The sequence below is a fragment of the Mugil cephalus genome, chromosome 2 (genome assembly GCF_022458985.1).
Source record: "Mugil cephalus isolate CIBA_MC_2020 chromosome 2, CIBA_Mcephalus_1.1, whole genome shotgun sequence".
Lineage (NCBI taxonomy): Eukaryota > Metazoa > Chordata > Actinopteri > Mugiliformes > Mugilidae > Mugil > Mugil cephalus.
Genome location: NC_061771.1, coordinates 81736 through 104403, shown reverse-complemented (window position 1 = coordinate 104403; position 22668 = coordinate 81736). Strand labels below are relative to the sequence as shown.

Genomic DNA, 22668 nt, shown 5'->3' with positions numbered 1-22668 from the left:
TATACATTCTGTTTAACATGTATATTGAATTTCATTTGCTTATAAGTTCAGTCTATCAGGCTTTCTGATTTCTCTTGTGGACCTTCTTAACTCAGGTTCACTTGGATTAGGTGTGTGAGAGTCAGTTTTACAGTCTATAGCAGGTGAGGGAATTACCTCAGATTCAACACAGGTTAAACTGAGATCACCAACAGTCCCTTGAGGAGTTTTTAACAGACTGCAATGATTGCATCTGAGGATTTTTCCATCATCAGTTGTATGTATTAAACATCAACAGTGTATGATCGTGGAGCAACTTCTTGCAAAACAGTCGCTTTTGTACTCCATCAATCAGCATCCTCAATCCTGACTGTGTTGTTGGTAGTGAAAAAAGAAGCTTGGTTGTTCTGTCATAGAATGACTTTTTCATCATTTTCTGCTGTTGTAGCTTATGTTCAATCTTTGAGGGATTCTTTTGCTTTTATTTGTCGTTTGGATGACTCGGCAAGGTTGTTCAGAGCTTTCTCTTCATCAACAGTTCAGCTGGTGATAGACCGCACTGAAGAGGTGATGCTCTTCAAACATGTAACAAGCATGCATGACCACATCTCAATCAATGAACATGTAAGTCTTTCAGTGGAGAAGGAACTCTGCGTGCTGCATGCACAACTGGTTGGGCACCTTCTTTGGTGCTGTATTTTATATGTGAAGGGCAAAATACCAAAACCCTTGAAAACATCTGAAAAGTTCTGAACTATTGTGTGCATAGACTCATTTACTGGGTTTATGCTTGGGATGGTGCGACACACTCTTTTCACAAGCCCCAGTTCTTCGCAGGCTGTCACCCAGAAGTGATTCCCATCTCTCATTCACAACAAAGAAGAATAGGTGGTGCACTTTTCCTTTTACTGTGACACTCAACCTGGATGTGCCCAAACATTTAATTGGCAGCCCATTGTAGTCTTTCAGTCCAGATTCTTTCCTTTTTATTTGTGGCTTATTTTCATTGCATTTACATCACATATGCTTAAGAGATTTGCTTTCGCACCAGTGTCCAGTCTCATGGTGACTTCAGTCCCATTTATCATTAGAGGAGCTATCCATTTATCTTCTCCAGTGACATCATTTACATTGTCCGGATTATTTATTTGTTCAATTTCACAGTTCACCATACCAACAAAGAACGTGTCACTGACATCAGGCTCCTCCACTTTTTCCAAGTTTACAGAAAGTTTACAAATCCATGTCATCCATTACAGTTTTACTCATGGTACCATGTCATGTTTGTGTTCCAAGGATAAAACGGTGTTGTCTGCAAGTAACTTATTTTTAATGACTCACGTTATCAAAAGTAGTGTTGGGTTGTTCACGAATGATTCGTTCGAAAGAACGAATCTTTTGAGTGAACGAACTCTATCGAATCACTTTATGAACTGATTAGTTCTTTTCTCAGTTCAGTTCACAGAGCTCAGCCGCGAGCGCATGGCCCACGTGTGCATTCTCTGACTCGTGACTCTTCGTGAAACTTTGGCCAGTGCCGCAGTTTGCCGGCAGATAGCGCAGGGGAGGGTGCATGTGTGTGGTGTGAAGGGTTAGTTTTTTGTTTAGAGAGTTATTTAGATATTTGTTTTTATATTTTTAATATTGTTTTTATATTTTCTTTTTTATTGCATATTTAAGACTATTTAAGTTTATGTTGTTCTTCTTTGCATTTTTAATGCAGGTTCCATATCTTTATTTTTTATGGCATTTTCTTGTAATTGATATATTCGTTTTCTTGCACTAAACTGAACGAGGCCTATTTTTATTTTTGATTGAAATGTGTTAATATTTTTAAATATACAATAGTGTTTGTTTGTCATTTTGCATTATATCTATTTTCCACTTTCATAATTTTTTTTTATTAATTTCAGTGGAATAAAGCATAGACAGTCACAAAGGCTATACTTTGTTTATTTGAAAGGCTGTAAATGCATCTCTTAGTGTTGGGTCTTAAGCCTATCCTGTGGCAGATAGAAAGGTCAGCATTTCAGAGTCTATAGCTCTATATTTTGAGAACAGCTGCTGGAAACAGTGACAGAATCCTGACACCACAACCAATTGATGTAGACTGCCAAGCTGCTCTTTGTTTGCCAGTTAGTGTAGCTGACCGATCTGCTCTGTGTAGCGTTAACCCCTCTAGTAGGAAAGCAGAGTCAGTAATACTTTGATTCAGCCAGGTCTCCCTGAAAGCGGTCACACAAAAGTCTCTCACATTCCGATAGGAAGCCCTCCAAAGTCAGATGTAGTTGACAGCAGAAGTGTGGGTATAACTGGTTTGTGAGGATAAGTGGCTAGTCGGTCTATGTTAATACTGTACAGTTTCTTTTTTTTAATGTCCAGCAGAAATTGACGTTTGTACTGCTGGGTACCAAGTTGCTGTTTTGCACTACATAAAGTAAATGTCTTCAGCTGCCCTCTGCTGACATTTTATGGACACATATTTATACAGTACTGTATTGAACTGCTTTTGAACATCTTTAGTCTCATCCTTACCCTTCTGCTCCAGCCATATCATTCGAGAGGTCAGAGGAGTCTTCCTCATCTGATGAACCTGCGCTGGATGACTCTTCATCACTATCAGCCAGGCAGTAAGTGCGTGGCCTGTATCTGAAAACATATGAAAAAAATGGATTAGAGAGAGCACAGACATAAACATAGGAGTAAGCATGGACAAGCACATGTATGTGGTTTTACAGTGTTTCAACATGGTTACTGTGTGCATTACCAATCTCTTGAATTTGGATAGTCCTATCACTAACACTGATCTCCATCTCATAAGGAGGATGACAGAACATCATTAGTTTGACAACATATGTGCTACGAAGTACTAGTAACTAAGTGTATTGCGTCACTTGTCACCGTTTTTTGTGGCGCTGCAGTGTTTTAGTTTCTTCAAAGGGGACATGAAAAAAATTAAACACACACCAACATAGTTAAAGTGTACATATTTAAACACAATGCAGGAATAAATCATCATAAAAGGACGTTTTAAAGAAAATCAGATTTGAAATACATTTCTGATACATTTCTGCCTTAATTCTTTGTCAACAAGGTGTTGAAAGAGATTTTGATTCACATTGACATGATAGCATGATGCAGTTGATGCAGATTTGTTGGCTGCACATCTAGGACCCGTATCTACTATTCCACCACATCCCAAAGGTGCTTTATTGGATTGAGATCTGGTGACTGTGGAGGCCATTGGAGTACTGTCCACTCACTGTCATGGTCTAAAATGATGATATGAGCTTTGTGACATGGTGTGACTGTCAGAAGATGGATACACTGTGGTCATAAAAGGATGGACATGGTCAGCAACAATACTCAGGTATGCTTTAGCATTTACGTATTGCTCAATTTGTACTAAGGGGGCCAAAGTGTGCCAAGAAAATATCCTCCCGCATAATTACACCACCACCCGCAGCCTGAACCGTCGACACAAAGCAGGATGGACCCATGCTTTCATGTTTCATGCCAAATTCTGACCCTGCCATCTGAATGTCGCAGCTGAAATGGAGACTCGTCAGACCAGGTAATGCTTTTCCAATCTTCTATTGTCCAATTTTGGTGAGCCTGTGGGAACCGTAGTCTCAGTTCCCTGTTCTAATTTGACAGAAGTGGCACTCGGTGTGGTTTTCTGCTGCTGGAACCCATCTTCTTCAAGGTTCGACATGTTGTGCGTTCAGAGATGGTATCCTGCATTTATTGGTTGGAATAAGTGGTTATTGGAGCCCCGTGGCACTATTGTTATACCGCATGTTTCTTATTTTTCCTCTTCCTTTTTTTTTTTCGTCGCTTATATATCAAAACGTGTGGTTTGATCAGGAACGGTGTGTATTACTTTTCTCTATGAAATACAATTTTTTTTCTTGATGTAAGAGAAAAACTGTGAAAATTTTCTCATTGAAATAAATGGGATGGGCTTGTTCGCCCATCCCATTTATTTCAAAAAAGAGTGGAAAGAAAAATCAGTGGAGTCTTTCAAACGTCTACTGCTTAGGCATACTTTCACCTAGAGACTTGATTTAAACTTTAAACTGTAGACACAAGTTTTGTGTTTTGGTGTATTAATCCACGTTTTGATAGATCATATAGTTTTTGACCAATCACTGTTCAATGACCATGATCATTTTGGTAGAAATTTTGAGTTTATAATCGGTGTGTATTACACAGAATGTTCATGCTAGAGTGAATGTCACTACTTAGAGTGAGAGAGGTTGTCTGAAATTGTCTGCAACTTTTCTCTTTCCACGCTCGTCTCGGCCATAATTTACACACTAAACACAAGATTTTTTCCACATTTGTAGACAAACGTGTTCCGTCTCTCACAATTTGCTTGTCAAAGCAGTGAGAATTACAGAATTGAAACTGTGAGCCCCTGAGTGAGCTAGAGTAGCTGGAGAAAACCCATGTAGACACAGGGAGAACATGCAAACACAGTGCAAAATGCAAATTCCAATTCAAGATTCTTCCTTTTGAGTGTAGTTAGAACAGATGGCCGTATCAGCGGTAAATGATGGAAATGAACTGGTTTCTCCCTGTTTTAAACTTTATAAAACTCGTGTTAACATTCAGCAGCAGTGCAGAACATGCCCCCTTTAATTCCTTTCAGAATCAGAATCAGCTTTATTGGCCAGGTAGATTAAGTGTTAAGTGGCCAGTTTACAGTCGAATGATGTTCTTTCCACGTCCGGATTATGGCCCAAACAGTGCTCACTGGAATGTTCAGAAGTTCAGAAAACATCCTGAAACCAATGCCATCCAAATGTTTTGCAACAATAAGATTGCAAAGGTCTTGAGAGAGTTTGTTGCTTTTACCCATCATGAGATGTTCCTTGTGTGACACCTTGGTAGTGACACACCTTTTTATACAGTAATTTTCAAAATAATATATACCAGTAGGTGCAGTAGATTCTCAGAAAACCAACAAGACCCAGCATTCATGATATGCACACTCTTAAGGCTGTGCAATTGGGCAATTACCGTGTTTTCCGGACTATAGAGCGCACCTCAATATAAGCCGCACCCACAAAGTTTAAAAAAAAAATTGGAAATGTACATATATAAGCCGCACCGGGCTATAAGCCACTGATATCTACTGAACTGATTACTTTAACTGAACATAACTAAACTGATCAGTTTCTGAACGGTGCCTGTAACATAAAAGTAAAAGTGCTGATCAAATAAAACAAAAAAGTTATTGATTGGTTTATTCATCCTCCTCCTGCGCACTGAAACCACTGAAGTCATCTTCTTCTTGTCGGAGTTGAACAGCCTCAGAAGAGCTTCATCAAATACCTTTTCTGTGTCTATGTCAGTGTTGCTCTCCATATCGCTGTCATCCCGGGGTAAAGCTTTTCGCATGCGGCCAGTTTTTGTGAAGGATTTATCACAAAAAAAAAAAAAAATCCACAGAAAAGCCGCATTTTTGCATAAGCCCATGGTTCAAAGCATGGGAAAAAAGTAGCAGCTTATAGTCTGGAAAATACGGTAGTTGAAAGGGGTGTGTTCAAAAAAATAGCAGGGGGGCTTTCAGTGAGGTCATCAATTATGTAAAAAAAAACAGGTGTGAATCAGGTGGCCCCTATTTAAGGATGAAGCCAGCACTTGTTGAACATGCATTTCTCTTTGAAAGCCTGAGGAAAATGGGTCGTTCAAGACATTGTTCAGAAGAACAGCGTACTTTGATTAAAAAGTTGATTGGAGAAGGGAAAACTTATAAAGAGGTGCAATACATTACAGGCTGTTCAGCTAAAATGATCTCCAATTTTTTAAAATGGACAGCAAAACCAGAGACACGTGGCGGAAAACGGAAGACAACCATCAAAATGAAAAAAACAGGTGTGAATCAGGTGGCCCCTATTTAAGGATGAAGCCAGCACTGGTTGAACATGCATTTCTCTTTGAAAGCCTTTCCATTGAAAGATATGGCATGCTTTTCTTCCTAGCACATAGAAAATAGAATAGAAAAATACTTAAGTCATCCCCTTGGGAGAACATACCCAGACATAATATAACAGCAGAATCAACAAAGGTAATGGCAGTAAGAGCAGTGCAAATGGAAGACTGGCTATATATATATATATATATATGGCTGTATTAAATATGCATGTCTGTGAAAAAGAGCAACAACAGTGCATGAAAGTGTCAGTAGTAAACAGTTAACTGGGTATTTTTACATGGGAACATTTAATCATTTAAACAGTGGCGTTGTACAGTCTGACGACTGTGGGGAAAAAGGTGCTCCTGAAACTCTCAGTCCTGCATAATGGTAAGAGAAGCCTCTCACTGTTGCTGCCTGAACAGTCTCTTAACCAACCACCGTCAGGTAGAACACGTTGAAGGATCTGAGCCTTTAAAGGAAGAAGAGATGGTTCGTCTCAATCCTGTACATGCAGACCAGTCCAGTCTGTTGATGAGGTGCACCCCTCAACAACGTATAGGTTTGCACTCCTTTAATGTCCTCCCCTCTGATGCTGACTAGCAGCAGCTGTTGCTTAGACCTCCTTAAGTCAATGACCATTTCCCTGGTCTTGGAAGTATTTAACAGAAGGCAGTTGTTCGTGCTCTAGTCACTGAAGGCCCTCGTCAGGTTCCTGTATTCCTCCTCCTGCCCATTCCTGATATATGCCAAAATAGCCGCATTATCAAAGTACTTCTGAATGTGGCAGACTTTAGACCTGTACTTGAAGTCCAACGTGTACGGGGTAAACAGGAAAGGGGCCAGAAACGTCCCCTGAGGAGCCCCATTGTTGTTCATTGGCATCAATGTGGTAAAGTTCCTCAGCAGGACAAACTGCGGCCTACCTGTGGGGTAGTCCATGATCCAGGAAGTGAAGGAGAGATCAACCTCCATGTCTTCCAGCTGATTCTGGAGAAGAGGGGCTGGATGGTATTAAATGCACTTGAAAAGTTCAAGAACATGATCCTCACATATCCACCAGGTACATCCAAGTGCGAGTGAAACTGGTGAAGCATGTAGAAGACCAAATAATTTTCCCCTTTATTGTTTAGAATGAATTTGGAGGTTGAAAGCAGGGAAATACAATGATAAGTGCACTAAATACATAAAAACCAAATAAATATTTAATGATTGGCTGCACTGTGTGGAATTAGGAAATGAGACAAGTCCCAAATTAAAGTAATTTTAACTGGAAAATGAAAGCTGAAAGATAACTGTTGAATGTGAAGAAATACATCAGAGTAAGCACAGCATAACGGTATAGAGGGAAGAGAGACAGAAAAGATATAGAGAACTCAGTCAAACAGGTGAGAGATGTGACACTAGACAGAGACATAAGTAAAGGGGGAAGTTACATCAAATCCAGGATGTTCTAGGATATGTGTGAGGTGTGATGGAGTTTGACTGCCTTACCCATCTTTGCCATTTTCTCCTAAGCGGAAGCTTTCTCCTTCTTTTCCCAGGCGGACAAGGTTCATCTTGGTTTCCAGGGTCATCAGGAAGGAGCCACTATAGGAGACCTCCAGGTCAAACCACAGACCTAATAAACACACCACAATGATTACAAATATTGATCGGAGTGAAGGCATAAAATGGGAAAGTTAAGTTTAAAGTGTCAAATGTGGGGATGTGAGATCAAAGGGAAACAGATATTCCATCCATCTTCCTCCTCCAGTATTGGTTTGTTTTACGTATTAGTAAGTATCAGGCATCGCGTCTAGATGGGCGGTAGGTGGAGAAAAGCTGAAGGGAGGGCTTCGCCACCCTCCAATTAGGACCTACATGGGTGACATGACGAATGCATTGTCAACTGCTCCATGTACTAGAAGACCGCTGGATAACCTAAATGGCAACTTCCAGTGGGCTAGAATTAAAGAGAGCTGAGAGTGTATTTCAGTTGTTAAAGGAAAGGTAGTAGATAAGAGATTTGTTATAAATGAGGAGGTGGTTCCGGCAGTACTAGAGAGGCCAATGAAGAGTTTGGGAAGGCGGTATGATGCTAGTCTTAGTGATAAAATGAAGTTTGAAGGATTGAGGCAGGAAATGATTCAAGGCATTTGAAGCATAGACTAGTCAGGGCTCCCAGGAAAGCTGAGGTTTGGTGTTTCCAGTTTGGTTTATTGCCCCAGCTAATGTGGCCACTGACAGTATATGAGGTTCCTCTGTCAAAGGTGGAGAAGCTTGAAAGGATGATTAATTAGGAGATGGCTTGGTGTCCCACGTCGTTTCATCTGCGCAGCCTTGTATGGGAAAGGCATACTGGAACTCCCAGTAACTAGTCTGACAGAGGAGTTTAAATGTACTCTCGGTCAGTCGAAAGATACAGTAGTCAGGTGAATAGCGCCCATGGTTAAGACAAGTGGAATCCAAACGACGCAGTGCAGGAAGCACAGGCTGCTCTCAGGCATAGGGATATCATAGGTCATGTACAGCAAGGGCGTGTAGGAGATTCGTAGGCAAGAGGAAGCAGTAAAATGTACTAAGGACAGTGGGTGAACTGGGAGAATGTAAAGAAAAGGAAGTTGAAGTGGAGAAAGCTGTAGAGCATGGACTCCAGCAGGATTAGAATTATGACAGGTGCTACTTATGATGTGCTGCCATCACCCCAGAACACTGTTCTACTGTATGGACATTTAGCCACATTCTGACAGGTTGCACAACCAGGTGCTGAAATGCTTAGTACCTGTAATTGAGGAAAAATTGGTAGAAGAAAATTCCTTATTATGTTTGTACGGGAAAGAGAAAAGGCTTGCGAGGATCAGGCACAGCGAAGGGCTGCCAGTGGTGGCTGACGGCTAGCCTGCAGGTTGTTTTGTTTTGTTTTGTTTGTTTTTCCGCCAGTTGGACTGAGTTTCTAAATGTGTTTTTTGCATTGTGTTTTGCAGAGGGGAGATCCCCTCATTTCTTACCTATTGCTGTTGGCTAGGCTAGTTAGCTGGTGTCTTCTTGTTGGTTGCTAGTGATACCTGACTGCTAGCCTGCTGTTCCATTTTTCAGTCTAAATGCGTGTTGCCTCGGTTCTTGGCACTAGGGAATGTAACATCTCATACTGTATAATAATGACTGCTAGACATATTTAGTCAAGGGAAACATTCACACATTGAGCCTCCAGGTTCCCATGGACAATGGCCTCGTTAGAGCTCTATTCATAGGATAAGTTAGCCTAGGCACACAGTTTCCCCCCATTCAAGGACAGGTAAGTATCAGCCATTATGGTAATTAGTGACCCCAGTTTCTGGTCAAGCAAGTTTCTGGTGGGTGTTACCCACAGAGTTTATTCCTATTTAAACCCCAATTTCCCACTAGCTTATCAGAACTGAAGAAGCTACTCGGATGAGTGGCGAAACGTCTTCAAGAAATTCTACAAGTCCAGCTGACCTTATTCAACGCTTTTTTGGATTACCATGACCTGGATGACTGAGAACCTTCATAGACATACATATGGAATTCAAAAGTATATAATGCCCGTACATATACATGGTATATACATGGTATATTCATTAATACACAGGATGAGATCCAACCAGCAGACCAGCGGTCAGCTACTAACTAGCCTAGCCAACAGCTGTCGGTGATAGAGATGATGGGACATGCAACTACACTTCAACCAAACATCTCTCCCTTCTGCCAATATCAGAAATAAGATACAACCAGACCCCAGCTGCATAGCTTAGTCCAAAGCAGGAGGTAATGAGAGGTGGTGGGACGTGCAACTACACTTCAACCAATACCACCCCCTTCTGCTAGGATCAGAAATAGAACACTAGAAAACACCAGTTAATTAGCCTAGTCACCAGCAGTAAGTGAGAAATGATGGGACATGCACCTACACTTCAACCAAACATCTTTTCGTTCTGCCAACACCAGAAATAAGATATAATCAGACACCAGTTACATAGCCTAGTCCACAGCAGGAGGTAATGAGAGGTGGTGGGACATGCGACTGCACTTCAACCAACACCACTCCCTTCTATTAGGATCAGAAATAAAACACTATCAGACACCAGCTAATTAGCATTGCCAACAGCAGTAGGTAAGAAATGATGGGACATGAGACTATACTTCAATCAACATCCCTTCCCTCTGCAAAGATCAGAAGTAACACACAAGAAAATACTAACAAGCCTAGCCAACCACAGTAGGCAGTGTGCGGCACATCATTGGGGTTTTCAAGTGGGCACCTCCCGTCCACCGATGTTTTGTTAAGTTAGGCCCACGACACCTCAAGAAGGCTTTACAGTGAGTTCCAGCGTCCCGGAGTCACCACTCTCAACACTGCCACCACACCACTGTGTGTCTTTCAACCGATTAGATTAATCCTACTACAATTGCTACCTATTAACAGTACACAGCTAGCCTTACCTTTAGCATGCTCCCCAGTTAGTGTGTTTCCCCCTTAGCTACAGCCACTCACTTGCTCGCCCCGCTGCCAGGGACATCCACGGCAGCCGACCTCCACTGGGTGCACCTGGGTGCTACAGCCTTTCTCCTCAGCCTCGATGCCAACTCTGCGTATCTATTTCTCTTGCGCTCATTCCCCTCCTCAACTCTGTCTTCCCGCGGGACAGTTAATTCCACAAAGTACACTTTCCTTTCTATCTCAGACCACAACAGCAAATCTGTCTTTTGAGGGTCACGGCTATGTGTTGTGGAACGCTTAGCCATCAGCTCCCAGGCTCCACCCACATTTGGCTGCCCCGAGCTGTGCCGGATTCTCGCTGATCTGGCCTTATCTCCCTTCCGAACAAACATAATATGCCTTTTCTCCTTTCTAGCAGACGAGGAATTTGCTTCAATCCGTTTTTCGACAAATGCAGCTGCTGAGCAGAGCCTGGTTGTGACGCCAGGTATATCTCCCTTGGGAGAGGCAACCTGTCAGAATGTGCCTAAGCGAACATACACAAGACCAAAGTGGGCAGGCAGCATCCTCCCCTAAGCACTGGTTTAGGTTGTGGGGAGATGGCAGCACATCATAAATCCAATCCTACAAGCCTCCATGCTCCACAGCTCTCTCCAAGACAACTTGCGTTTCTCTACACTCTCCCAGTTCACCCACTGTCCTTGCTTAGACTGCGACACTGCCTTAATGCATCTCATTGCTTCCTCTTGCCTATGAATTTCTTCCACTATCATCTTCCTCTTTTCCGCTGTGGATGCCTTGCTCCACAGAGGTTTCCCTGCACACAGTCCCAGGCCTCCACGCCCTTGCTGTACATGACCTATGATATACTGGGTTTCTACAGTTATACTTGAATAACAATTATGATCATGATATGGGTTATCTGGGTGAAGAGTTGCATTTTGGCTCAGATCACTTGTTCCTCCAAGGGAAATTTGAGGGCAATACAAATTAAATGCATCAATATTATAATCATTATATGAATGAAATAAGAGGTAACAAGAAAGTTTTAAAGACAAATAGATGTAGTATGGGATCCACTGCAGTGCATACCAGGAGAAGGTGGAGGTGGAGGATGCCATTTTTTATTTGCTCCATCAGACTCTCTCACACTTGGACAGGGGGAATGCTGCTGTGACGATCAAATTATTATTATTTTTTTTTAACTTTTCCAATGCATTTTGGGGCAGCTATGGCTCAGTAGGTAGAGTGGTTTGTCATGAACCGAAGGGTTAGCGGTTCGATCCTCCGAGTGTGCCATATGCCGAAGTGTCCTTGAGCAAGACACTGAACCCCCAGTTGCTCCCAGTGCAACTGGCACTGGTGTGTGAATGTGTGCGTGCTTGTGTGAGCGAATGGGTGGATGTGTCTCTGACTGTAAAAGCGCTTTGAGTACCTTTGAGTAGGTAGAAAAGGGCTATATAAGAGCAAGACCATTTACCATTTACCATTCAACACCATCCAGCCCCTGTTGCTGAGGGACAGGCTACTAGAAACGAGAGTGGACTAACACCTCATTTGCTGTATAGCAGATTATCTAACTGGGAGACCTCAGTATATCAGGTTGGGGAACTGTACATCCGGGACTGTCCTCAGCAGCACTGGAGCACCACAGGAGACTGTGCTCTCCCCTGTCCCATTAATCCTGTAGGGACTTCAACTGCAACACTGGGGCTTATCATATGCAGAATTTATCAGATTACACTGCAATTGTGAGGTGTATCAGGTATGGACAAGAACGGGAGTACAAATATCTAGTGAGCAACTTTGCCTCACAGTGCAAAGCAAACCACCCTGGACTCAATATAGCTAAAACTAAAGAGATGGTAGTGAATTTTCCAAGGTCCATGCATCACCTGCGGCCTGTAACCATAGACAGGCAGTGTATAGAGGTGGTAGACTCAGTTTACAAAAAAGGTCACAGACGTCTCTATTTCCTTAGGCAATTGAGATCATTTAATATCTGCCTGAAGCTGCTGGACATTTTTTACCAGACTTTTGACGCTAATGCTTCCAAAGTTGGAAGCATGAAATTGTCCAAAATCTCCTCCTTAGTTCCTTACAGTGGAACTATGGGTCGAGCCCAATTTTTGAAAAACAAATCCACACCATAAATAATCCCCCCTCCGCCAAACCTCACACTTGGTACAAAGCAGTCAGGCTGGCAACTGCCAAACCCGATTTGTACATCTGAATGCCAGATTGAGAAGAATGATTCACTCCAGAGAATGCATCTTCACTGCTCTAGAATGCTTTACACCATTGCACCCGACACTTTGAATTGCACTTGGTGATTTATGACTTTAATGGCTAATCTGAAGGCCACTTGAAGTTTGGCGATCTGTAGCGACTGACTCTGCACAAAGTTTGTGAACTCTGCGCACTATGCACCTTAGCATTTGCTGATGCCGCTCTGTCATTTTACTTGGCCTGCCACTCTGTGGCTGAGTTGCTGTAGTTTCCAACCGCTTCCACTTTGTTATAATACCAATGACAGTTGACTGTGGAATATTAAGTAGCGAGGAAATTTCATGACTGGACTTACTGCACAGGTTGAATTATATCACAGTACAACGCTGGAACAGAGCTCCTGATAGCAACCCATGGTTAGTTTTAAGAAATTGCAGACCACCTTTTGTTCACCTTTTTTCATCTGCGTTCATCATTGTTCAGTTACCAGAATAAAGGACTGAACTGATCTATAGATCCAGTGTTCTAATGTGCACACCACATGGATGTTCAGTGAGCCAGCACCACCACCACCACAACCAGCATATTTTTTTCAACGACCTACTTGTGGTACCTAGAATTTAAAAAAAAACAAACAAACAAACAAAAAAAACAGCTGCAGTCTCCACCTCCCGTTCTATCGGGCTCCTCTCCTGTGGAACAGCTCCCAGTCTAGGTTTGGGATGCAGATACCCTCTCTACTTTTAAGGTCAGGCTTTCCTTTTTGACAAAGGTTATAGTTGGGGCCGGAATTAACCATCACGTAGTTATGTGGCAATAGGCCTCGGCTGCTGGGGGACAATGCACTAAGCACATGTTGTCTACTCTCTTCTCTCTCTCGCACCAAGCTAATTTGTTATCCAATTTCTTCTGTATTTATAGTCAGGCAATTATGTCAATTATACACATTGGATGTATGTCCCCTTCATGCTTGCTCTGGAGATTCCAGGACCGGTTTCACACCGGATTTTGCAAAGCGCTTTGAGACAGTTTGTATTGTACATAAGCGTATTACATTCACTTGAAGATTTATTTATTCATTTATTTTCTGAAACCCCACTCCTCTGTTTTCTGTGGTAATTTTTCTCCCTGCTGTTTCAATGTAATTTTTTCCTAAATTATTGAGCTACTTCAAAGTCCTGTGAGAATCTCAGTCTCCTGATTGTCTCTTGACTCACCACGTAGCCAACCTGAATGCATTTCAAATGCATCATCTGTACAGTATGCTGTATATTAGGACCAAATCAACCATGATTAAAAATAAATAAATGAATAAATAAAAAATACCTACAGATTTATGCCACAAATAAATTAATGAAGAACTAAATCATATAACACCAAAATGTATTTTTCATAAATAAATAAATACCTAAATATATGCCATGAATGTTATATATTTATTGACTGATTGATTGACTGACGTACGTATGCACTTCAGTATGCACAAAGAAATGTAATGCAGATGAGGGGGCTGTCCACATTCACTGAACTTCTCGCCTACTGGTTGATCGGTTGATTTTCACAGCCAGCCAGGTAGTTTGAACTGAAATGGTGCAGCAATGGAGGGGGTCAGCGCAGCCTCTTGGTGTGAGACTGGTGGGAAGGTGAGGTTTAAATAGGAAACTTAAACAAAAACTGGTCCACTCCAAAAACAAAATACCCAGGCAGAAGCAGAGTAATGTGGAGTAATCATGGCAACACCTTTTGTGTTGCCATGATGACTAAGAACCTTCACAGAGACATTCCTCATAAATAGTGCACAGAGCTCATGACCATTGTTACTGACCATAAATTTCAGTGTGCGTGTGTGTGTGTGTTATGGTTTTTAAACGGGTCTCTCTCTTGCCTCGATAATCAACACAGGGTTTCGATGCTCCAAGGATTCTGGGAGTGGCTGAGCCCATGTCCAGTTCTGTCAGAGTAAGCTCATTCATGAAGTAAGGTAACTGAAAGAGACAAGGATAAAATTGGGCTCAGGACAGTTTATGTGAACAATCAATTTCAAGAACATTACAAAGCCTATTTGAGAAAAAAAAAATACACAAATAAAACCCACAGCAGACATAGAGAACTACTATATACTACTAATCAGAGTTCGACTACAATCTTGGAAACAAGTATGAGATTTTAGTTAATAGTTCAATACCAGTATTACCGCTTTGTTTCAGGTGGTTTTACATCCTTCTTTCTGATTCAGGGAGCAATTGATACAGTATTGAATCAATACAGTATTGCATTTAACCTTGGTTTGTGTTCACAGGATGATCAAGACAAAGTTTTGACTTGACTTTCATTTTAACGCACCACACCTTGGGGGACTATCCAGGATTGGTCAGGGTCAGGGTAGGCTACAGGACGTTAGTGTGCTGCAGTCCTCTGACCCACTCGACCCGCCTGCTTTCCCGCTTTCTTAATGCACCATACCACATCCAGGGTCACAGGGTCACAGGGTCACAGTGAAGGGTTATGCTTCTGCATCAGGGACTGAGGAAGCACAGTAATAGGGACACTATCACTTTTCATTATTCCTTGGCATGGCTCGGGGGGCCTGGTCCTCCGCTGGTAGGGTCGTCTTGGGCTGGCAGTCTGTGGCCGCACGGTGACTGGTCGGGGTAGTTACCTAGGTTCTCTGGTGTCCTCTTGGCCGGGCTTTGTCTCCCGGCGGCTCCCTTGTGGCGGCTCCCTTGGGGCACTGTCGATCCAGCATAGATTGGTCTGGGTGGTGGCTCGGTGCTTCCCCTCTCCCTTCTGTTGGGGGCTGGGGTCTCCCCGTGACAGGTGTGGGTTCCCTCTTCCTGTGGTCTCCCTCGCCCGGGTGTGTTAGGGGCATGGGACCGGCACCATGGCCCCCCTGCTCCTATGGCCCATCCCTTGTTGGGCACTCGGCCTGGGGGTGATTGCCATCGCTCGCCATGTCCCCCGGGGTGTGGAGTGCCCCGTGGCTATGGTGGTTCTCTAGTCTTGGTACCCATGCAGCCCACACTGGGGTGGTGGTTCTCAGGGGTTGGGGCTCCTGACCTGACTCTGGGCCCTGGTAATGGTCTCACTCTTACTTAGGGAATGCCCACACGCATGTGTGATGTCACCTGCCAGCCTGTGCTGGATCACATCAATAAGAATTGATGAGTCCTGTCTAATAAGGGCTGGACTGTTCTGTAGCTCTAGCGCTGCCTAGAGCAGCAGCACGTCCGAGTAGCTCTGTGTTATGCCGTTGTTTTTTAGTCTGTTTATAGTGTTTATATATCTATTCTGTGTAGGTGTTTGTTATATTTACCATAGTCTTTCATCTTTATAGTATATATTACTTTTTTTAATTTTTTTTTTTAAACTTACCGATCGTGTACACGAGGGTAGACCTCCTAGTTACCAGGGAAATAACTATTGCGTTACTTTTCTTTTCTTTTTTTAAATATGTCTAATAATTTGGATTTTTTCTTGCAGAGTAGAACTGCAAAGACATGTACTTACACAGAACGTTTATTTATTGCACCTTAGACCTCAACTGGTAGACATATACCGCTTTTACATCAAAAATCCTGCATCGACCCGGGTCGACTCGCCTTTGGTGCTTTCACATCAGCAAAAGTCGAGACGGGTCTGTCTGCGGCCTGCAAGAGAGTGGCGTGTGGAGAACACAATGGAAAATCACGTTGAACCACGCGAGATGTAAGGAGAGACCCGCCAAAACCTAAAACAAAAAAGGAAGTGAACCAAAACAGCCCAAAAGTAAAAGAATGGCCGACTGTTAAGTGTCAGCATAATTTATTTAATACATGAATAAATGTATATAATAGTTGTATTCAGCAATGGACTAAGCAAGTAAGATATAGGCTATATTTATCCATAGTATAAAATATAAGTGGAGAAACAGAACAAAGCCGGCCCCTTGCTGTTTAAACTCAGCAAAATGGGGTAATGTTAGCAAAGTTTCAGAGGGTTACTTGCCTGTTTGATGAGTGACATACAGCATATACATACGTTTTATTGTAAATGATCCTAAAAGGTTGACCCAAGTTGATAGATAAAGATAGATACATCTAAGCTAATGGTAGTTGTAATGTAGCCAGCAATGTGATGAAAAGTAACTTAGAAATTGTGACTCTGCTATAATATTAACCAGCTCATTCAAAAACATTATTCTCAGTGTGGTCTAATGCAGCAATGCACAAACTGAAAAAAAAAAACAACTTTTATGTTTGCTTTCAGCTCCATCCAACCATCATCATTGACGATGGACATATTTAAATGTGTAATGTAACATGTAATTGAAAACCTTTAATGTATGTTCTTTTTTGACAGTGAATTAAAAATGATGGAGGAAGCGTTGGTGGGGCACTTGCCGGAGGAGGCACCAAAAAAGCTCCAACCATTCAAGGAGCAACTAGAAGTAGCCCTGTCCTCTGAGGCATTTCTCAGCTGGCTCTAAAATAATATTTTTGTGAGAAGCCTTGAAATGTTTTGTATTTTTTATGTAATTTTATTATATTTTATTTAAAAAAATGTTTTTGTAGAACATATTCAATTTCTACATTTGTGCACTCTTCAATACATTCATAATAGGGCAAAGAATGCGTAGGAAAAAACATTGACTTTTGTGCAGCTGGAACATGTTCATACTGTAGCTACTTGAATCGTGTTTAGGGCCTTTTTTTTAGTGTCGGGGAGCTTGTCGCGTAGTGACGCCACTACTCGACAGGTCCCCAATTCGACACGCCTCTCTCTCTTGCGGGCCGCAGTCACACTTGCTAAAGTCCCGGTTCGGACCTCCTGCTGTGAGAGCTGCGTGCCTGTTTTTTCCTCCCTCAAACGTCATCGCATACATTGCTGATAAAGTTGCAGTTTTTTGATGACCTGAAGAATGGACCCGTAAAACCCCCGCTCTTTCAAAAGGCTGCTGATAATAGAACAAATCACTGTACACAGAGCCCGATATCTGCCGCCAAATTCCCCCTTTTCTCGTTTGCAGAGCACTGCCATGATCGTTAAAAAAGTGGGAGATCGCTATACAAGCTGTATATAAACACAGTCCGTCGTGTAACAACACATTTGATTTGTGTGACTGAAAAAAGGAACAAAGATCTTTGCCCTTCAGAGATCAGTCTTTATGGAAGCAGACCAAAACTTGTTTTTGAGCTGAAACTTCTACAATGATACAGTCTGTCAGGCCGTCGACTGTAACAGGCAGAGATATATCAGCGTCAGAGCGGAAAAAACAAAAAACAAACGGGTCGACGCAGCCCAACCAGTGATGGCTCACAACTTTTCGGCTCCCGTGGCAGAGAACCAAGTCGGATGACAACAGACAGCTTTAGTTTGTAACACGCCCCATTTAATTTTCAGTAACAGATATGGCGTTACAACGATGGAAATAGTAATTAGTTAGATTATCCCGTTACTGAAAAAAGTAACGCCGTTTGTTTTAACGCCGTTATTCCCATCACTAGTGAAGACGCAATGACTGTACCACGAGTGCAGCCTTATGTGTTTAACAGAGACCTGGCTGAACAACACTACCGATTCCTGTGTCAATCTACCCGGCTTCACTAGTGTACTGGCAGACAGAGACGCAGCAACGAGCGGAAAGAACCAAGGGGGGTGGGGGGGCTTCTGTTTGTAAATAACAGATGGTGCAGCCATGGACATGTTACAGTCAAAGAGACGCTAGGCTGTTGGGATATTGAACTGCTTGCAGTTGGGCTGAGACCATTTTATGTACCGAGGAAGTTCTCACACATCATCGCCATTGTTGTTTACATCCAACCGCGTGCTGAGCGAAGTCGCGTGTGACGTCATCCACGAGACTATCGCGAGGATTCAATTCAATTCAATTCAGTTTTATTTATATAGCGCCAATAACAATACAAATCGTCTCAATACGCTTCACAAAAACCAGCCTACAACCTCTAGAGCAGCCTGAGGGCAACGGTGGCAAGGAAAAACTCCCTTTTAACAGGAAGAAACCTTGAGCAGAACCCAGCTCATATGGAGGGACCCATCTGCCGGAGGCTAGCCGGGTAGAGACACAGAAGATAAGGATACAGACTTAAAGTCGCTTAGAGATATCCAATTCATCCCCACTGTGTTCAAATCTCTGACAATCTATCGCAGAAAAGGTTAGACAGAAGCAACTGAGTAAAGAAACAAGAGTACAGATTTCTACATTTAGGAAAGAAGGATACACTGACAGAGAAATTGCAAAACACTTAATGGTGTCCAACAAAGAAGTTGACTACACTCTGAAGAGACTGGAAGAACCTGGACTTTATGATGACAGAAAAAGGCCTGGAAGAAAGAGTGTTACGACAAAAGCAGTGGATAGACATATTATTGTTACCAGTCAGAGACATCGGTGAAAAACAGCACCACAAATAAGGGAGGAAATCAACATGACAAGGTCAAACCCCATCTGTGACAACAGTGAAAAGATGCTTGAGAAAGGCTGGTCTGAAGGGGTGTGCATCTGCCAAAAAAAAAAAAAAACAAACAAACAAAAAAAAAAACTACTTCGTCCACCGAACAAGAAAAAGAGATATGAGTGGGCAAAAGTTCACAAAAAATGGACCTATGATGACTGGAAACAAGTTCTGTGGACTGATTAAAGTTTGAACTATTTGGTTCAAAACGCAGAGTCTATGTCCGCAGACAAACTAGTGAACACCTTAAGGGACCATGTGTAACACCCACAGTAAAGCAAGGAGGTGGTATGGTATGGGGATGTTTTGCAGGTGACTGAGTAGGAGATTTGTTTGAAGTAAAGGGTATCATGAAGAAGGAACAGTACCACTCCATCCTCCAGCATCAGGCAGTTCCATCTGGAATAAGACTTGTGAGGAAGGTGTTCTTCAAAAGATGTTTTGGCCCCCTCAGTCTCCAGACCTCTCTCTAATTAAGCTTGTGTGGGATGAATTGGATCGATCAGTCAGAAAAACACATCCCATGAATCAGCAGTCTCTTCTTGATGAACTTAAGAAAGCTTGGAATGTAATTTCTGGCACATACCTTAAAAAACTTGTGGAACGAATGCCTCGTATATGTCATGCTGTTATGAAAGCCAGAGGAGGTTACTTTGAAGAAAGCAAAGTCTAAGCAAGAAAAACTCAAATGCATGATAAATTATAGTAAAACTGTCTTCTGATAAGTTCCACACATATCTGGTCTATATACATATATTTTTTTGCACTGTAGATGATTTTGTTGGTGTGTGTTATGTTGATGTCTGTGTATGTTTGTGGACAAGCTACTGGACACTTGAACGAATAAAGTATTTTTCTATTCTATTCTATTCTATTCTATTCTATTCTATTCTATTCTATTCTATTCTATTACTAGTGAGGTGATTTGGGAAGCACAGAATCCTACACCACCAGTTCCTACCAGCACCACATGCCTCTCTTCCACTATCCATCCTTCCACATCTTTTCTGTCCTTTGTTCTCCCCCTCTATTCACTGAGGTGTAGTACTGCCTTCCCTGCCACACAAGGTCACTATATTCAATAAAGATCATCATGATAGTTCCCAGGGAGGGCTGGTGATGGTCACACAAACGCACTGAAGCGACAAAATATTCAGCTACAAGAATATAACTGCATCAATCTCATATAATGTTGACACCCTGTGGTGTTTAATGTAGACAAATGCAGACAACAAAAAACAAAAAAAACCCCAACAATATTATGTTTTTGCAAACAGTTTTGGGATTTTTCAGAGTTGGTAGGGGGAAAATGCCACCCATGTGCATGTGCTAAGGCCACCATCAGTAATGACTCAACTCGGTTTATTTGTTCCAAAACAGTGTGTGATTTCTGCAATCAGACTAATGAGGACTGTCGTGGAAATTTTCCTCTCTGCTGCTGGTGAATAAGGAAATTGAGACTTCTGCCAGCCAACAAGGATTTTATTTCTTTAAAGAAAGGTCAGTCTACACAGGAGTAAAAGCCCCATAGGGATTTGCTTGACAAACAACACATGTTAGTTTGCTTGCTGGCCAACACGAAAGCCTACAAACCTGGGTACTCTGTGTTAAGTTGCAGTTGTGTTTATATACCTTGTGCAAAACCTAGGTAACTGACCTTATCTGACTGTGTTTGAAGTGTGTCAGTCTAAATCATCTTCCAGTTGTTCTGCACTTAAAATAGATAGTTTCAGACAGAGCATATTGTTCACTCCACACTTCTTGTTGGACAACAAGGTTTCCACTGGGAATTTGGGATGTTCCCACAAATCAAAATATATTAATGCCTCTTTTCCTCTGCTTGTAAACCCAACATGAAGCTTCAAGGATATTCAAAGAGCTGCAAAGACATTTAGAGACCTTATCTGTGTCTCTACATGTGTGGCTGTAGACAAGTTGCCAGTAGGAAGTTGAACATGTTTTTCTCTGGTCTGCTGTTTCAGTTTCTATTCTATTCTATTCTATTCTATTCTATTCTATTCTATTCTATTCTATTCTATTTTGTTGTAGGCGTTGTTCCACTCACCCGTATTTTGCTGAGCTTCATCTGAATCTTCTTGGAGACCAGTTCAGACCAGCAGGACTCGGTCAGGAAGTCCCAGAAGATCCGACCAAGAGCCGCATTTATCCAGGCAACATTATCCTCCTCTCCCCTGAGCTGCACCAGAGGTGAAGTACCCTGAAGGCAAAGCAGATGAGTTATCACAAACACAAGGAGAAAATAAAGTGAATCTTACATGTCTCTGCTACAACAATTGGAAATGAAAAAGGTAGATAGAGAGACATCTTTACTACAGGTTGTACCCTGGTGAAGTCGTTCTATGTATTTACAAAATACGCAGGGAAGGAGCCCCTCTGAGACCTATTGTCAGCAGCATAAACTCTGTCACATACGGTTTAAAGGACGGCACCTCGACCAACCTCACCCCCAGACCTTGACCTGTACCTGACTTTCAGCTATTTTAATTTTAATGGAGGTTTTGTCAGGCAAAAACATAGCTGTGCAATAGTGTCACCCCTGTCTTCAATAGTGGCCAATCTCTATGTGGAGTAGGTAGAGATCAGAGCATTGAACTCTTTCACAGGCATCACGCTCACACACTGGTTCAGATATGTGGGTTGGTTAAAGTCAGAACACAGGAGGTGGAATCTTCCACGTGACACATCAATGGAGTGGATCGCAACATCAACTATGACTGATAGGACATCCATGTAGATAGTTTGGCCTTCTTGGACTACACTGTGCATGTGGAAGAAGACAGAAGCCTCAACAGTGGAGTATATAGAAAACCAGTGCAGTGGTGAGTGCACATACTTGAACAATGGGGAAACAAAACAACCCATCCTAAGTGCATGTCTCAACACAGGAGAGCCAGCTTATCAGGAAGCAATTGAACAGTCCACCTCACCTGAAGGACAAAGCACAATACGCAAGAGGAAACACTAATAACAAAAAAATCTGGGTTCTCATCCCGTCCAGAGAGGTAGGTCAGACATCTGACCGAGGGGCTAGGGCTAGGCTAATATGCATATTGCCATTGGCTAGGCTAGTTAGCTGGGGTCTTCTTGTTTGTTGCTAGATTCTAAGTTTGTGTTTTGCCTGGGATCTTGGCACAGGGGATCATAACATCATATGCTGTGTAATAATGAATACTTTGAAGGCAACTATATCCACATTTTAGCCAGACAAGACAATGGTTTGAGTGAGGAGTCAAACTGGGAAGTCCTTCTCTGAACAAAAGAGGTGGACTGAGATATAATCTGATATAATTTTATAAAACAGTTAAGACTGTATCTTAAGTAGTTTCACCTCCATTCAAACCTTGAGACTGTAGCCTCTGAATGACTGAAGGATAATGGATTGGTAGAGCAGCATTCGTTTGGAGAAAGGGGACAGAGACAAACAGTTAACAGACACTAACCAAGCGAGTATCTGATGGCTACACCCACAGATGTTCCTATTTAAAGCCCAATTCCCCACCAGTCCTTTCGAACTGAAGAAGCAACTTAGATGAGCGGTGGAATGTCTTCAAGAAACTCTATAAGTCCAGTTACTAGGGCCTTTCTGTGTGGAGTTTGCATTTTTCCCCTGTGTCTGTGTGTCA

General features: G+C 42.2%; 1 protein-coding gene across 7 annotated transcripts in view; it reads right to left on the bottom strand.

The window, feature by feature from the left end:
* LOC125004621 (testis-expressed protein 2-like) overlaps nucleotides 1-22668 on the bottom strand; it is an 81618-nt gene that overhangs the window by 8685 nt on the left and 50265 nt on the right. For 4 of the 7 annotated variants that reach the window (XM_047579351.1, XM_047579349.1, XM_047579352.1 and 1 more), the window contains 4 exons: nucleotides 21090-21242; nucleotides 14458-14557; nucleotides 7397-7523; nucleotides 2515-2628 (listed from right to left, as the gene is read on the bottom strand). In XM_047579351.1, coding sequence (XP_047435307.1) covers nucleotides 2515-2628; nucleotides 7397-7523; nucleotides 14458-14557; nucleotides 21090-21242 — 494 coding nt within the window. Of the gene's footprint in view, nucleotides 1-2514; nucleotides 2629-6828; nucleotides 6988-7396; nucleotides 7524-14457; nucleotides 14558-21089; nucleotides 21243-22668 lie in introns of those variants that run through there. The other 3 variants (XR_007112366.1, XR_007112367.1, XM_047579353.1) reach the window with 2 other exon arrangements.